The sequence below is a fragment of the Drosophila biarmipes genome, unplaced genomic scaffold (genome assembly GCF_025231255.1).
Source record: "Drosophila biarmipes strain raj3 unplaced genomic scaffold, RU_DBia_V1.1 ptg000005l, whole genome shotgun sequence".
Taxonomy (NCBI): Eukaryota; Metazoa; Arthropoda; class Insecta; order Diptera; family Drosophilidae; genus Drosophila; species Drosophila biarmipes.
In genome coordinates this window covers 2,202,968-2,222,118 of record NW_026114527.1, presented here as the reverse complement: position 1 = coordinate 2,222,118, position 19,151 = coordinate 2,202,968, and the positions used below count along the sequence as shown (strand labels likewise).

The 19,151-nt window shown below is 36.4% G+C and overlaps 1 protein-coding gene across 12 annotated transcripts in view; it reads right to left on the bottom strand.

The window, feature by feature from the left end:
• The window catches only part of LOC108035838 (nipped-B protein), a 136,522-nt gene that overhangs the window by 55,096 nt on the left and 62,275 nt on the right, over positions 1–19,151 (bottom strand). For 11 of the 12 annotated variants that reach the window (XM_044091400.2, XM_044091401.2, XM_050889715.1 and 8 more), the window contains 2 exons: positions 16,758–17,444; positions 16,466–16,697 (listed from right to left, as the gene is read on the bottom strand). In XM_044091400.2, coding sequence (XP_043947335.1) covers positions 16,466–16,697; positions 16,758–17,444 — 919 coding nt within the window. The remainder of the gene's footprint in view (positions 1–16,465; positions 16,698–16,757; positions 17,445–19,151) is intronic. The other variant, XM_044091398.2, reaches the window with a different exon arrangement.

The following is a 19,151-nucleotide window of genomic DNA, read 5'->3' as shown; positions in this document are numbered from 1 at the left end:
CCAATTCTGTCCGTCCGTCCGTACGTTTCTACGCAAACTAGTCTCTCAGTTTTAAAGCTATCGGGCTGAAACTTTCCCAAAAGTCTTCTTTCTATTGCAGGAAGTATATAAGTCGGAACCAGCCGGATCGGACAACTATACGAGGTGTGTTCAAAAATTAAGGTGACTTTTCAAATTTCGCGGGCAACATATTTTCGATTATCGATTTTTTTGTTGTGTTATGTTGGTACACTCTTCCCTAACATCTGTACCAAGTTTCAATTGAATCCCCTTTTTTGTTTAGTTGTGAGAGGCTTAAAGGTAACAAGTTGTTTTGCGTGCTCAGCGATTTTTTCCTATCAAAAAATATGGATCAAAGGATTTGCATCAAATTTTGTGTAAAAAATAAAATTAAGTGCTCCGAAACACTTGAAATGTTGACAGTGGCATACGGTGAAACTGTTCTGAGTAAAAAAAATGTTTACAAGTGGTAAAAACTCTTCCAAGATGGCCGGGAAGATGCCAATGACGAGCTTCGCTCCGGACGCAAAAGCACGTCAACAACTGAGGAAAACGTTCAAGCAGTGAAGAAAATTGTTTTGGAAAATCGTCGAATCACTATCAGAGAAGTTGCTGAAGATGTCGGTATATCGCTTGGCTCGTGCCATGAAATTTTTTCAAACGTTTTGGGCATGAGTCGTATGTCAGCGAAGTTTATTCCAAAATTGCTGAATTTTGACCAAAAGAACAGTCGCATAACTGGTGACGAATCATGGGTATATGGTTATGATGATGATCGAAACCAAAGCCTAATCGTCACAATGGAAGAGTCCAGGTGAGCCAAGACCGAAAAAAGCACGCCAAGTTCGATCAAATGTCAAAGATTTGATCACTGTATTCTTCAATTACCATGGCGTAGTGCATCAGGAGTTCTTACCATATGGCCGTACGGTCAATAAACAGTATTATCTGGAATTTGTGCGCCGTTTGCGAGAAGCAATACGAAAGAAACGTCCAGAATTGTGGAAAAACAATTCATGGTTTTTGCATCACGATAATGCCCCTGCTCACTCATCTTTGCTTGTGAGAGATTTTTTGGCCAAAAACAACACCACAATACTGCCTCAGCCACCATATTCACCGGATTTGGTCCCATGTGACTTTTTCTTGTTCCCAAAACTAAAGAGACCTATGAAAGGACGGAGATTTGCAACGATTGAAGAGATAAAGACTGCATCGCTGGAAGAGCTCAAGGCTATACCGAAGTGTATGCTTATGGGAAGTGCTTTGAGGATTGGAAAAACCGTTGGCATAAGTGTATTGTATCTGAGGGGTATTATTTTGAAGGGGACAACATTAATATTGATAAATAAATTAATAGTTTTTCTTGAAAATACAAAGTCACCTTACTTTTTGAACACACCTCGTATCTTATAGCTCCCACAGTAACTATCAAGGAAAAAATTAAAAAAAATTATATCTTTCGTATTCTGAATTCTGATTTTCGAATTAAATTTTATCAAAATAGGAAGACTATATCATATAGCTGCCATAGTAACAATCGGAAAATTAGTCGGAAATTAAAAAAAAGGTTATCTTTGGTGTTTTTTAACATATAACCTCTTAAGCTTGGAAATAACATTTTTTAATTAGTTCTGAATTTCGAATTAAGTTTTATCAAAATCGGACTACTATATCATATAGCTGTCACAATCGGAAAATTGGTGGGTAAATAATATGAAATAAATTATAGCTTTGGGGCTTATTTTATTATTTTATAATATTGGGAATATAATTTTTTATATTTTTAAAAACTTCGAATTCATTTTCATAAAAATCGGACTATACTAACATATAGATGTAAAAAAAATGGTCTGACAAAAAGAATGAAATAATTTTTTTTTAATATTACGGAAGTCAACAACAATCATTAAAAATGATATTAAACAGCTTAATAGAAGCAACTTTTCTTCTACCACATTTGTAAAAATTAGCTAGTTTTGGCGAGAAAACCGCTTTAAATAGGTAAAAGGTTGTACACCTATAAATTGTGTAAATCTAAAGCTAGAGGTGCTAAATCTTATTAGATAGGTATTTTGAAATGCTTTGCACCTTATTCTAACGTAATTTGTTAGATTACCACCGTTTAAAAATTTAATTAAATTTTGATCCAACATTTTTTTTATTGTTGAGAACTGAGTAGTTTCGTTAGAGTAACGAATTCGGCTGAAATTTTAAAGTGGATAGCCCAAAAAATTGTTGTAAAAAGTTACATTTCAAAGTTATTAGTCAACAAAACTGGAAACATTTACTATTTCAGAACATCTAATACTGTATTCATACTCTATTTTAGGATCTTGGAGTCATTTAAATTCTTATAAACAGATGCGCATTAAAAACTTGAGTTCTACGCATTTTGGGGAAATATATGGATTATATGATTTATGTTTAAAACAAAAAATTCTGATTTCAAACAAAAACACCTCTTAACGATCGCACCTTTAACAAACAAAAGTGTTGATATCAACTTTTGTTAGGAAAATGTAATATGCGATCTACTAAATAAATACATTACAGACAGACAGACGGACACGGCTATATCGACTTGTCTAGTGATGCTGATCAAGAATATATATACTTAATGGGGTCGGAAACGTCCTTCATTGCGTTGCAAATTTCTGACTGAAATCATTATACCCTCTGCAAGGGTACAAAACAAGCCAATAGAACTCCTTTTTAAATGGCTGACATTTCACTTTATATGACTGTGCCCCATTTTAAGCTAGATCCGCTTGCTGCATTATTATAGGCACATCTGCAACATCAAAATAAATACAACCTCACAGACAATGTTAATCGACTTTTTACTGCTACATACATCAGCCAAGTCCTCAGTCACTGAACAAATTTTGATAGGCAACTTTAAAATATTCCACACGTTATTTACAAAAGCAATGTGTCCTTTAATGGGATACAGACTGCAAATAAGTAACTCGTCACAACGGATGTCATGGTCAAAGAAGAAAAGAACTCCGTTTAAACTGGCTGAGTTTTCACTGTATAGAAGATCCGTATTAATTTCATGGCTATAGGAGAAACCCTACCGCTGAGTTACATCTACAGCTTTAATGCTAGAAACTAAATTTAAACTGAAACGTATAAACACGCTAGAAAACAAATTTTAATGTTGACCTAAAAAATGGCCAAAAGGCTTAAATCTGTCTGCCTGGTAGGTGGTGGCGATTCACAATACCGCTTTGTTGCTTCTATATCTTCATTTCTCATTTGCCCTCTTAAGCTGAGTAACGGTTATCTAAAAGTCGAGGCACTTGACTATTGCGTTCGTCCATGTTTTTTCTTAAAATGGCTTTTGTCTGTTCTATGAGAAATTGTACTCTTCCGTCTTCAACTAATGACCCTTTTTTCTGCTCTTTTCGGTTAAATGTGGCAGAGTTAAAAACTGCATGAATCTGAATTCTGGTTTAATGATGTCAGGAAAATGGTAGTTGAGATGAGGGATTTTATGAACTCGAGACAGCCTACTGTATATATCAGGAGCTTTTAAACAGCTCAAGAAGGGGTTCAATTTCGTTTGTGTCCAATTTAATAATAAAAAATTATTAAACAAGTCGCTCAATCAAAAATGCCACCTTAACGGCAGTCAATACGATCGTGGGATCCACCCCAAATCCGACCTTGGTAACTGCAGCAGCTTTTGTTGACACATGGTTAGTGAACTAATTGTGACTATGGATGCAGCTGATTCCGGTGGAGTCCCTGTTTCTGGAAGTCAGGCTATAATAAAATCTTCAGTACGGGTTAAGGTACAGTAGATACTGTTTCTGGCTGTCAGCTTAGTGAGGTTCAGACTGCTGCTGGTGTCGTAAGTAATTGTCAGATGTTTTATTTTGGTTTATTTGTTCTTAGATTCACCCCAGATACCACCATCCGAGAATATTGCAATTGAACATTCGACTTTTATACGCTCGTAGGATATCGTCTTTTAAAATATTTACTCCGCCTGATGCTTTTAATGTTTTACTTTCTGAAAGCTTTTGGCTTACTGATTATTTAGTAATTAAAGATTAAATTGTTAAAAAGATTATTTTTGGCGTATCAAAATGTTAGGGGACTAACAATGAAGCTACCCAAGCTTTATGCTGACTCCTCTGCATTTACTGAAGATATTTAAGCTTTTACGGAAAGTTGGCTGAAACTAAAGATATCCGACTCTCTGTCCAATAACTTTAATACTTATCTAGAAAGAATTCTCAGTCAGCCTTTTAGAATTCTTAGACTTGTCTTTGTTTCAGACCCGTTTGAAGTCACGGTATCTAGAATTGACGCTTGTTGTACCTAAAACCGATATCATCCAACAGTGGAATTAACATTTTGCATCCCCTGCTCTGATACTGTAATTATTCTTACAACAAGTAAGCTTTACACGAAATTCATTAAATAGACAATTAGACTTGTGTTTGTTTTAGACACGTTTGAATTCACTGTATCTAAATTTCACGCTTGTTTTACATGAAAACCGATATCATCCAACAATTGATTTGACTATTTGCCTCCCTGCTCTGATACTGTAATTATTGTTAGCAAGTAAGCTTTGTACGAAATTCGTTAAATATAGAATTAGAGTTGTGTTTGTTTTAGAACCGTTTGAAGTCACGGTATATAGAATTAACGCTATTGTTGTACCTGAAAACCGATATCATCCAACAACGGAATTGACAATTTGCCTGATTTTAATGTTCTCAACAGTCATTGCTATTCTATGTATCTAAACCGATGTAAATTTAAATTTTCAAATGATCCGAAACAGTTTTACAACTATGTTCAAGCCAAGCGTAAGTCATCGGCATTGCCTTCATCGGTACGTCTAAACTCAATTAAGGCATCGCCGTGTTCTGAAATTGCTGATCTATTTGCTGAGTTCTTCCAAACTACTTATAGTTTGGCTGCTTGGTCAAACAACCCTAATCCCTGAAATCCCGGTGGGTATATAGTTACCTGCCGCTATCAACCTAGTTGTATTTTCAAGTAAAATACGCTTCGAATGAAACCTTAACAATGCAAAAGTAATACGCAACTTCCTCTCAATATGAAAATTTTATTTTGTTAGTTAGTTTTTACCTAAACGTTGTTTTAGAGTCCAGAAATTCTAGACGATGTTAAACAGCCTAATAGAAGAAACATTAATTTTACCCCCTTTGGAAAAACTAACTAGTTACACCATTAACATATGAACTATACAGAGAAAATACAATTTTTAAAACACCGTTACAAAAAGTTTTTAAAAAAATTGTAGTCATATAAATTATGTTACAATGATTTTTAAAACATTTTGTAAGTAGAAATGTTTTTAAAAGTCGTACAAATAATTTTACAATGACTCAGTAAAATGCCACATACTAAAGTTTTCAAATTTGGTAGCAAAATAAACATTTTAAATAAAAGTTCCGCCTTCATTTTGTAAGAGTATGCGTTTTGAACTTTAAAGATAAAATTAAATGTTAAACACAAAAATATTTTTTTATTTATTGTTTTCTGGAACTAGTCTATATTGGGGAAATAAAGGAAATACTCTTTAATGAAAATTCGAAATTAATGAAAATTATTTTAGCCGTCATTCCTTTGGTGGCGTCATGTCATAGTACTGGTGCTAGCAAGTGGTTTGAAGGTATTGTTGTGTATTTTAAAAACCTTTGTTGATAAATACTCCATACATTTTCTTATTTTATAGATTTGGCGGCGCCGGCTAATGCGGACGGCTTTCATACACCATTGTCCAGTCTACCTGATGGGACCAACATGGGAGCTGACCCATTTAATTGATGGCAGCGGCCTGGCATCCCCCCAACAGTACAAAAAGGAAGCCCAAATAGTGTTAATGAAGAGCAAGGGGATGTGCTGAAACAGCTTACTGACCAGGGATCGAAGGCCAGGGAGCTGAAGAAGCTAATGGATGGAAAGCACACCATCACAAATTCGATGAAATTGACTATCTCCAAAGAGAAGTCCTTTTGGCTGAGCAAGGCATAATCGAAGAACAGGAAAGAGCTAAGGTGATTGCTAAAAAAAAAACCGGCGCAGAAGTGCTCACGAGCGGCAATAGCAACCGAACCAAGGGTCAAGAAACTGAAAAAACGCTAGCTGTGCCAGCAAAAAAGTCGATGCATAAGGCGCCGGCAAGCGAAGCCAGCCAAGGGGAATAGGGGTAAACAGACAGAGAGCAGCAGCAAGCCCCAAAAACGTTCAAATAAGCCAGACTAGTGGGAAAAGGTGGAGCTAAAGAGACAAGGAAGCCCAAGGTGCGTCAAAGTTATGGCAACCTCCACTGGAGGGTAAAGGCAGAACCGCAGCTGGAGGACCTAGATCAAGCCGTACAGGCCGTCAGGCGAACAGCCAAGGGGGAACTGCTAATCCTCCTAAATAAGGTCTCCGACCCAAAAACCGCAGAGCTTCAGACCAAAATGTAAGAGGTCCTGGGCAGCAATGTCGACTTCAGAGCGCCGACTAAGACAACGCTGATCGAGGTGAAGGACATCGACGAGACCACTGACAAAACGGATGTCATATGTGCGGTTAAATCATAGTTTGATGTGGAACTGCCAGAATCTGCGGTGGTAGGACTAAAGGCGGCGTACGGGGGCACCAAAACCTCTACACTAAGATTATGCCCGGCATAGGGAGACGTCTCATGGAGACGCGGCGCGAAGGAGCACCAAGCCAAAGGCTGCAAAACAAAAGGCCTGCTGTATGCTCTGCAACCGCAAAAAGGAGAAATACTATGACCACTCAATAATGAGTGGAATATATCCGTACATCAGGAGGGCTATGCAAGGGCTTATGTGTTAATGAAGATCCTTAGCTAAACCTAAACCACTGCGAGGTTGCCCAATCGTTGTTAAAGCAATATTTAAAGCAAACAATACAGAAATAAAAAATCCGAAGAATGACTAGCAAATAGTAGTAAAAAATCAACAATATGGAGCTGCGGAAACCCAAGGCGCCAGATTAGCAGGAAAAAAACGGAAATTGCTTCGACTAGGCCCATGTGAATGGTATAGCTTTCTATAGCTGCTACCTGCCGCCAAGCCTTAGCCTACCCCAGGCAATATCTGTGCTCGAAGAGATAGCAGAAGACGCCCGGGAAAATCGCCCTGCCGTAATTGCCGAGAATTTTAACGCCTGGAGAGCTTCGCCGCATATGGGTAGTGACCAGTGCAGCAACAATTTGCACGATTAAGCCCACAAATGGACCACCACGCGTTGCCAACGAAAGGGCAAGCCGCATTGTAGATTACATTAAGGTAGCCTGTGATGCATCTATGCAGAGGAAGGGGAAAACCCCAAAGAAGACCTGCATACGGCAACGGGCATACCAAGGGTCAAGAGGAAGTCTCGAATTTAGAGAAGAATCCATAAAAGAGAGCAAACGTAGGTGCTTTAATAATATATGCGAAGAAAGACTCCAACTCTTGGGGCGAGGAAGGGGAAAACCCCATCAAAAAGAAAACCTGCATACGTCAAACGCGCATACCAAGGGTCAAGAGGAAGTCCCGAATTTAGTGAAGAATCCATAAAAGAGAGCAAACGTAGGTGCTTTAATAATATATGCGAAGAAATAGACTCCAACCCCTGGGGCTTCGCATGTAAGCTCGTCGTTAGTAGACAATCGCCGACATGCCCAGTCAGCCTAAAATCGGATAGTTGAAACACTATTTCCTGAGCAAGAGAGAATGGCGCGATTCTCACAGATCGTGAACACGAGGAGTTCTGAAGACAATTAAGGACGACAAGGCACCGGGACTAGATGGAATTCCGAATAAAGTACTAACAATTGCCATAAAAGCAAACACAAAAGAATATGCGTTTGCAATTTCGCCAATTATGGCGAACACCCGGGGACCGAGGCAACCGGGACGTAGATAACTGGTTAGCGTTGTCACATCGACGCTGTTGTACGCTGGTCCCATATGGGCCCGAGCCACAAAAAATTAGAGTTATTAGGAGGATGGCGACTCCGTACAGAGGTGTGCCCTGAGAGTCTGCTGTGCGTTCCGCACGGTATCCCATGACGCGGCACTAGTTATTTCAGGAGTAATACCGATGGACCTGCTAGCAGTGGAGTCAGCAGGTATCCGCGCAGGTAGCACAGGGGTCGGAACTGTCGAATCCCTACGGAAAAGGCGCAGGGTGGACTTTTACTTTAAGTACTATCTGAATAGGTTTAAGCCTAAACGTTATCCGCACTGCCCACTCTGCGATTCGTATAATGAAGACGCAGATCACGTATTTTTGTCCGTCCAAGATTTGTGAACGACGAGATCTGAGCATAAGAGTTGGGAGGACGCCAGCCGTTTGTAGCCTGGTGGAAATTATGCTTGAATCAGAAGTAAATTGGTCCGCTGTATGCAAGATGGCCACAATAGTTCTTAAAAAACTGCGCATCGCAAAAGGACTACGAAATTCCAATATGATAGGATCCCAGAGAGCCCGCCTTTAGGGGAAATTTGGAATAAATGTAATAAAAATCGGACGATTCTAACATATAATGAAATATTTTTATACCCGTTACTAGTAGAGTAAAAGGGTATACTAGATTCGTCAGAAAGTATGTAACAGGTAAAAGAAAGCGTTTCCGACCCCATAAAGTATATATATTCTTGATCAGGATCACAAGCCGAGTCGATCTAGCCATGTCCGCCCACCCGTCCGTCCGTCCGTATGAACGCTGATATCTCGGAAAATATCGAGTGTTTTTTTTAGAGGTATAGAACTTTAAGTTGGCATCACTCTTCAAGATGGCGACCGATTTAACAGCTGTCAAGTGATTTATTCTCAGTTTGGTTTCGCTATTCATCATGAATAGACTCCACCTGAACAACGCTTGCAAATAGTGCAATTTTATTTCGAAAGTAATGGTTCAGTGCGGAATACGTATCGCGCACTACGTCCATTTTATCGTCGACAAAATCGTCCATCAGAGCAGTTAATTCGATTAACCATGGAACGTTTTCGCACCACGTTTACTCTTATTGATAACTCGCATCACCAGAGACGCCGTACGGTGCGTACAGAAGAAGCTATTGTTACTGTAGAGCGTAACACTGAGGAAGGCCCGAATAAGTCCATCCGCCATCGAGCACAGGAATTGGATCTGTGTCCATTCACTTTATGGAAGATTTTGCGGAAGAATCTTTGCTTGCGTGCTTACAAAATCCATCTCATACAAGAATTGAAGCCAGGCGTAGATTCGTCGAATGGGCACAAAACGAGATTGTCGTTGTTCCCGATTTTCATAAGCGAATTTGTTTTAGCGCTGAAGCGCACTTCTGGTTGAATGGCTATGTCAACAAACAAAACTGACGCATTTGGAGTGAAGCTAAACCTCAAGTGTATGTCGAAACACCGTTACATCCAGAAAAACTGACTGTTTGGTGCGCTTTTTGGGCTGGTGGAATCATTGGTCCGTACTTCTTCAAAAACGATGATGGCCATAACGATACAGTCAATGGTGATCGGTATAGAGCCATGATTACTAACTTTACCTGAATTGAACAGCTATGATGTCCAGGAGCTCTAGTTCCAACAAGACGGCGCAACATGTCACACAGCTCTTGCCACAATCGATTTATTGAAAGACACATTTGGTGACCGCCTAATTTCACGTTTTGGACCTGTAAATTGGCCTCCAAGATCTTGTGATTTAACACCGCTAGACTATTATCTGTGGGGGATGTAAAGTCATAACCATTTGCCGATATACGGCCGCAAATGTTAGGAAAATTCATCGAAAATTGGACGTCCAGATTGGACTACATCCGACCCAGCCGTGGCGGTCATATGCCAGAAATCATATATAATATGTAATGCCACAAGATTATCTTTCGAATAAAAAAAATTCATGTAAATCGAAAATTCATGTAATCCATCGTTGTTTTATTGCAACTTCAAGTTCTATACCTCTAAAAAAAACACCCGTAATAAGAGCTAGAATATTCATATTTGGTATGTAGATTCCTGGGCCTCCTACACAGCGAAAGTTTATTTCAGCGGGGTGCCACGTCAAGGCACTCAACTATAGCGTTCTTCCTTGTTTGTTTTAACTCGACTCGTCTAGTGACGCTGATCAAGAATATATATACTTTATGGGATCGGAAACGTCTCCTTCACTGCGTTGCAACCTTCTGACTGAAATTATAATACCCTACGCAAGGGTATAAAAACATTTCACCTTGTAAGTTTAGTGCAGGGTCCAAACGTTTAAAAAGTATAACGCTGCATACATATTTCAAATGATAATTCTCTCTGTGTACTAAAGCTACGGTGATATTTAGACAAATCGTGTTTAAAAGTCGTACATAGTATTTCGAAATACCTTTCCGACGACGATAAGCATAAGCCAATATTATATTAACAAAGATGTGTCGTACGGAAACTAGCTAGCTTATTCCAAAACTGGTAGAAATAATTTTTCTTATGTTAATCTGTAAAAGAACGTTTTGGGCAAAACTGATAAACAATATATAATTTTCATTTTAAGAGCCCCAAAATCTTGCTTTGCGTATGACTTTTGAACGATGCATCCGATTTTGATAGTTGAGGTGTCATTCGACGTAATCGAACGAAACCATCGGACTATTTTTGTAGATTTTCATTTCTTTGTGTATACATAGATGTGGGCTTCGCACACCCTACTGGTGTGCTTCGTCACTACGTGAACTGCTGTCCACAGTGATATAAGCTAGACTTTATTTTCAATTCCAAACGAAAATCCAATTGTAATCCTCTTCTCTTTTTCGCACTAATGTTAATGTGAATGTCCGATTTTAACAAAATTTAATTAATCGAATTTCATAACTTAAAAAGCTTATAAGGTTATACGAGGTGTGTTCAAAAGTAATTTCGCGGGCAACATATTTTCGATTATCGATTTTTTTGTTTTGTTATGTTGGTACACTCTTCCCTAACATCTGTACCAAGTTTCAATTGAATCCCCTTTTTGTTTAGTTGTGAGAGGCTTAAAGGTAACAAGTTGTTTTGCGTGCTCAGCGATTTTTTGCTATCGAGAAATATAGATCAAAGGATTTGCATCAAATTTTGTGTAAAAAATAAAATTAAGTGCTCCGAAACACTTGAAATGTTGACAGTGGCATACGGTGAAGCTATTCTGAGTAAAAATGTTTACAAGTGGTACAAACTCTTCCAAGATGGCCGGGAAGATGCCAATGACGAGCCTCGCTCTGGACGCACAAGCACGTCAACAACTGATGAAAACGTTCAAGCAGTGAAGAAAATTGTTTTGGAAAATCGTCGAATCACTATCAGAGAAGTTGCTGAGGATGTCGGTATATCGCTTGGCTCGTGCCATGAAATTTTTTCAAACGTTTTGGGCATGAGTTGTGTGTCAGCGAAGTTTGTTCCAAAATTGCTGAATTTTGACCAAAAGAACCGTCGCATGAGCATCGCTCACGAGCTGTTGGATGACGTCAACGACGACCCAGATTTACTCAAAAGGGTCATAACTGGTGACGAATCATGGGTGTATTGTTATGATATCGAAACCAAAGCCCAATCGTCACAATGGAAGAGCCCAGGTGAGCCAAGACCGAAAAAAGCACGCCAAGTTCGATCAAATGTCAAAGATTTGATCACTGTATTCTTCAATTACCATGGCGTAGTGCATCAGGAGTTCTTACCATATGGCCGTACGGTCAATAAACAGTATTATCTGGAATTTGTGCGCCGTTTGCGAGAAGCAATACGAAAGAAACGTCCAGAATTGTGGAAAAACAATTCATGGTTTTTGCATCACGATAATGCCCCTGCTCACTCATCTTTGCTTGTGAGAGATTTTTTGGCCAAAAACAACACCACAATAATGCCTTAGCCACCATATTCACCGGATTTGGTCCCATGTGACTTTTTCTTGTTCCCAAAACTAAAGAGACCTATGAAAGGACGGAGATTTGCAACGATTGAAGAGATAAAGACTGCATCGCTGGAAGAGCTCAAGGCTATACCGAAGTGTATGCTTATGGGAAGTGATTTGAGGATTGGAAAAACCGTTGGCATAAGTGTATTGTATCTGAGGGGGATTGCTTTGAAGGGGACAACATTAATATTGATAAATAAATCAAAAGTTTTTCTTGAAAATACAAAGTCACCTTACTTTTTAAACACACCGTATAATATAAAAAGAACACAAAAAATATAGATTTTATTTCATGTTTTCCTACTAATTTTCCGATCGTTCCTATGGCAGCTATATGATTTAGTCGTCCGATTTTTATAAAATTTAATTCGAAATTCAAAACCAAATAAAAAATGTTATTTCCAAGCGTAGGAGGTTATAACTTAAACAAGAAAGGAAATTAACTTCTGCAATCCGAAGCCTGTATACCCATGCAGTTATAAAAAATAATCAATAATTTTATTAAATTCAAAATTCTTAAAAGTATTAAAATGTATATTCCCAATATTATAAGATAATATGTCAAAAAGCCCCATAGCTATAAATTGTTTCAAATTATTTCCGACCAATTATCCGATCATTCCTATGACAGCTTTATGTTATATTAATTAAATTTTATTAAAATCGGACTTTAATAAAATTTAATTCGAAATTCAGAACTAATTAAAAAATGTTATTTTCAAGCTTATAAGGTTATATGTTAAAAACCATCAAAGATAAAATTTTTATTTCATGTTTTCCGACTAATTTTCCGATCGTTCTTATGGCAGCTATATGATATAGTCGTCCGATTTTGAAAAAATTTTATTCGAAATTCAGAAATAAATAAAAAATGCTATATCCAAGCTTAGAAAGGTATATGTTAAAAAACACGAAAGATATATTTTTTTTTAATTTTTTTCTCCGATAGTTCCTATGGGAGCTATAAGATATAGTTGTCCGATCCGGCTGGTTCCGACTTCTATACTACAGTCAGCGCCACAAAAAAAGCCGCACTTTGAAGGTTTACGAATTTGTAACTTTCAGGGCCTGTGGTTTCTTTATATGATTGCGAATCCGCCCAAGTTTTTTTTTTTAATAAGTTAACTGATGGTATGTTAATAAAAGTGCATACCAATTTTTAGTTTAAATTTGTTATTAATATTAAAAAAATGTTGTTTTTTGGTTTCACCCTGGTTTTAACGACTTTTCACTATTATGGCACCCTTAAGGAAAAACTTCATAAAAGTATATAAGTATATATATTCTTAATCAACATCACTAGACGAGACGAGTCGAGTTTGTATACCCTTACAGTTATAAAAAATAATCAATAATTTTATTAAATTGAGTTCGAAATTCTTAAAAATATAAACATTTATATTTCCAATGTTATAAGATAATATGTCAAAAAGCCCCAAAGCTATAAATTGTTTCAAATTATTTCCGACCAATTATCCGATCGTTCCTATGACAGCTTTATGTATTATTAATTAAATTTTATTAAAATCGGACTTTAATAAAATTTAATTCGAAATTCAGAACTAATTAAAAAATGTTATTTTCAAGCTTATAAGGTTATATGTTAAAAAACACCAAAGATAAAATTTTTATTTCATGTTTTCCGAATAATTTTCCGATCGTTCTTATGGCAGCTAAGTGATTAGTCGTCCGATTTTGAAAAAATTTAATTCGAAATTCAGAAATAAATAAAAAATGTTACTTCCAAGCTTAGAAGGTTATATGTTAAAAAACACCAAAGCTTTAATTTGATATATATTATTTTCGCACCTATTTTCCGATCGTTACTATGGCAGCTATATGATATAGTCGTCCGATTTTGATAAAATTTAATTTGAAATTCAGAACTAATTCAAAAGTGTTATTTCCAAGTTTAGTAGGTTATATGTCAAAAAGCAATAAAGCTATAATTTGTTTCATATTATTTTCGCACCCATTTTCCGATCGTTCCTACGGCAGCTATATAAAATAGTAGTCCGATTTTAATAAAATTTAATGCGAAATTCAGAACTAAATAAAAAATGTTCTTTCCAAGCTTAGAAGGTTATATGTTAAAAACACGAAAGATATAATTTTTATATTATTTTACCACTTATTTTCCGATCGTTACTATGGCAGCTATATGATATAGTGGTCCGATTTTGATAAAATTTAATTCAAAATTCAGAACTAATTCAAAAATTTTATTTCCTAGCTTAGAAGGTTATATGTCAAAAAGCAATAAAGCTATAATTTTTTTTTAAATTTTTTCACCGATAGCTCCTATGGAAGATAAAAGACATAGTATTCCGATCCGGCTGGTTCCAACTTATATACTACCTGCAATAGAAAGAAGACTTTTGGGAACGTTTCAGCCCAATAGCTTTAAAACTGAGAGACTAGTTTGCGTAGAAACGGACGGACAGACGGACGGTCAGACGGACATGTCTAGATCGACTCGTCTTGTGACGCTGATCGAGAATATTTGTACTTTATGGGGTCGGAAACGTATCCTTCACTGCGTTGAAAACTTCTGACTGAAATCATTATACCCTCTGCAAGGGTATAAAAAAATCAATCCATGGATCAGACAAACGGATCCTTTACTGTCCCATTGTTCTAAAAAGGAAAAAAGCAGATATATTTAATTATCGTGGTTCTGCCAAACTTCTTTCTTTTCTTAACTCATCCAAAAAAAAATATTATGATATTATATATGTTATAATATCCCCTTATTAACATAAAATCCAAATGGTTAATTGGCTTTAATAATTAAATTTCCAAAACTTATAATGCTACAAAGGCCATATATCTGCAGCCATAAAAAAAAACAGTAGCTATATATAAGTACAGGGCAAATCTCGCTGCTTTATAATTAATATTATAACCAATACGAAATATTAGTTGTTTTTATAAAATTATTATGGCTGTAAACTATTAAAAAATACTGAAATATTGGTCGAATGGAATTTTTATTTTCGTTATTTAAAACAATTGAGGACTTCGCCTTTCTTATGCATGATTTCATCTAAAGTTAGCTTTAGGGAGAGAGATATGAAAGAAGCAATGCAAGATTCTAAGAAGGACCTACCTAGAGTTCCAACGTAAATTTTTTTGTCGAACTTAGGGGGGCTATGACAAGATTTTTTTTATTGGTTTATAGATAGATTTCTAGGAGAGCAATACATATCAGTACCACTTTTATTTATTTTAAACTTTTATAGTTTTTAAGGTCACACTACAGACAGACAGACGGACAATGATTCTGATCAATAATTTATGAGCAAATTATTAATATTATTTATTTGGAGTTTTTGACATGACGTTACAAGATGATGATGTGATCAATACGTCACTTTATCCAAAACGTTAAATTACCCTACTCTTTCCCACTTTTGACGAAGTGGTGATTTTTTCACCGACTATATCTAAGTTAAGACGTTAAATAATATTAATAAAATAAATGCAGAGTTTATATCTATATATATAAAAGAAAGTCGTGTTAGTTACACCACTTATAACTCAAGAACGGCAGAACAGATTTGGCTGAAAATTGGTCGGGAGGTAGCTTAGAGCCAGGAGACGGACATAGGATACTTTTTATTTCGTTCGACAGCGTTCCTCTGTGACTTGACATGAAACGTCAGTCACTATAAAACGTGGTATAACAAAAAAGAATCAGACTTGGAATAACAAAACGCAAATGACAGCTATGTAATTGACGTAAAATGACAGCTATGTAATGACGTATGGATGACAATTTGATATTTGTAAGAAATCAATATTAAAACTATTTCTATTAAATAAATAATAAACAAGTGGATTGAAGTATTACTACAAGAAGAATACAAAATACTGCAAATGAAAGGTCTGAAGAAGAACAAGAAATTGCACGTGAACAGCGCCGCAATAGTATGGCTCGACTTCGTGCTTCTCAATCACGAGAGCAAAGTGAAGCAGCCCGTGAAACAGCTCGGTTGGCAATGCAGAATCGTCGAGCGAACAACAGAAGTCAACAAATAGATAATTTGCGACGCAAAACAAGATATTTAGCTGATTTGAATCGAGCTGCGTTCCGATTCGATTGCAGCAATGATTACAGCTTGCATCCTAGCGTTTGCATTGGGCAAATGGACGTTGTTTGCGAGTATTGTGGTGCATTAAAGTTTCCCGGAGAAACGCCTGGATTATGCTGCGTTAATGGTAAAGTGAAATTGCCAGTGTTGACTCCGCCACATGAGCCATTGTATTCATTGCTTTGCGGCGAAACACAAGAATCACGCCACTTGCTTGCAAATACTCAAAAATACAATAGTTGTTTCCAAATGACGTCATTTGGGGCAGAACAAAGTTCGCCGGGTCAGCTAGTATCATATAAAAACTAATTTTAAGATTTTTTAAACAAATATATAAAAAATTATAATCTAATAATAAAGACTGCAAATTATTGGATTGGTGTTATTATTAGGGCAACTGATGAATTAAGTTCTTAAAATTAAATTTTAATATTTAAAAACATACCGTCAGTCCTGTGCTTAGTTATACCTTTAGACTTTCTCACAGCCAATTCTTTTTTAGCATCCTTCATTCGACGTCTTTGATAAATGACATCCCGATACCACTGTACCAAATAAAAATGTCGAGCATAGTCCCAGATTAAATTCTCTTCTTGAGCATTCACAGCTAGAAAATCGAGAAGTATTTTTTGTAGAAACTCTGTTCTCCGCTCCTCGGGATGCAATTTAAATTGATCCTGCAAATTATACTACAGTAAGATACTTTAATAAAATTAAAAGCCAAAGTTATTACTTACAACATTTTCTATAAAGTCTCCCTCCTTTTCTTGTTCTACTTTTATAGACTTTATCATTGAATCAATAATGTTAGCCTTACATCGAGATTCAACTGTGTCCTTACGCAATCGAGCAGCTACTATGCCAAGGTAATCCAATGAAACTAAGCGAATACTTTGTTCTATACCTTTATCAGACACATACCGGACCAGCATTGTTCCCAAAAGGGAAAGTAACAATTCAGATGCTGGCCATTCAGGCTTGTTTACGGTGGCTAGTAGATCATGAATAAAATTTTCAAAAAGTGGTCGAAAATCAGTTTCATTGGACCTTGATTTGCATTTATTTAAAAAAGTGGTCAAAAAATTTCCACCAATACTGACAGCTACATCATACTTTTGTAAAACCAATATATCCTGATGTGGTTTTACTGGTTTTTTATCTCCACCTGAAATAATTTCGTTTATAACAACACTCTGTTGAGACTTATTACTTAATTTTCCGTTATTACAAAGTGAGTCTGGTAGAATGGTAGCACATTGAATAAGTTGTAGAACAAGTGCTGTAACCATTTGTATATTGCCTCCATTATTTGTAAGTTTGTATGGCCGAAGGTTTTTTTTTGATGAAGGTAAGCGATCAATTGATGTCAAAATATCTCCTAAGATACTGTTTCTAATTTTATCGTATCTTTCCTTTCGAAATATCTGAAAAAATATGATTTCATTAAAAGCAGATAAATATTAATGGATAATTAAGTTCTATTGTTTTCATACTATAAAGATTAATATCAATATTTGTATCGAACGTTTGCTGGATTGGATGATGGAAATTGTCCAACAGGTATACTCTTAATCAGAATCACTAGCCAAGTCGATATAGCCATGAATGAATCCGTATGAACGCTGTGATATCGGAAACTATAGCAACCACAGTTTTGATGCTAGAAGATCAAATTTAACTGAATGCACTAGACTACAGAACAAATATCGTTTTATCTAAAACAAACGCACACTTTAACGTCCTCAAATCTCTAATGAAGAAAAGCTATTACGACACAACCAAGTAATGACAAATGAATTCAAGTATGTGAAGCGGGCCTTACAGATTTGAAATTTATGTTCTTCAGGTCGTTTATCCCGACCTAACGCTACTTTGCGTATACATTTTTTAATGTCACTTTTCCAAATAAATATCAATATTTTTAAAATTTGAAAATAGAAGGTGGTTGACAACTTCTGTCAGATTACTATTGCTTAATTTACCTACACTTGTGAATTGTAGAAAAATGTTTGGTACTATTCTTATGCAAAATCTTATTAGAGGTGGTATTGATTGTGTAGAACTTGTAACCCTGTTCCTGTTAGACTAATACGAAATTATTATCCCCTAAACAGGCCACGAAATACAGCAAATTTTTGTCTGCACGAGCCCTTTCAGCCGTTTAGTTCTATGTGATAATTCTAACTAGCTTTATCATTTAATTTGCACTTCAACTTATATTTTAGTATTAAAAACTAAAATTTTTACTCATTTGTGGCTTTTTTTCATTTGTGGCCCGTCTCGCGAACTCTCATTTTCTGCTTAAATTGATAATACGGCTCGCGTGTAACAAGCACCTGCTTTGTGGACATTGTGCTCGAAGTGCATCAACGACCATCATATAAGCATACGACAGATTTAGCCTTAGCCCCGTCCGACTTCTTTTCCTCGACTGAAATTTTCACTCCGTGAAATCCGTTTTAGCACAATTGAAGACCTCAAATGAAATTCGGCACGGGACTTAAAGGATTAGTTGATCAGTCGTCTGACGATTTGAAATACAATTCAAAAGGTATCGCGAAAACTAAAAGAATTGCATTGGTTAGTTACCTCAACCTTTTAAATTAATTGAATTTTCAATAAAAATATGCGTCGAATGACACCTGTCTAAATCGGATGCTTCGTTCAAAATAATAAGCAACACAAGATTTTCGGGGACCTCTCAAAATGATAATTTTATTTTGTTTGTCAGTATGTACCAAAACTTTATTTTAGAGTCCAGAAATTCTAGACTATGTTAAACAGCTTAATATAAGGAAACATTCTTTCTTCCACCTTTGGAAAAACTAGCTAGTTTGGCGAGAAAATTCTAAAAATATTTACATTTTGTACACCAGTTACTTATGAGCTACTAAGAGCTCATAAGATTTCTTGAAGATAAGTCCGTTGACGTAGACCACAAAATTCAAAATGTCGGCAGACAACGGTTTTTTGTATTCTTGCTATACCGAGGAACCTCAGGTGATGGAAACCAAGTTTTTATGGAACTTTTACTCAGGAGGATCCAATTATAGTGGAAAACTAGGAATGGTTCCCTTGCAGAGGGTATAACGATTTCAGTCAGAAGTTTGCAACGCAGTGAAGGAGACGTT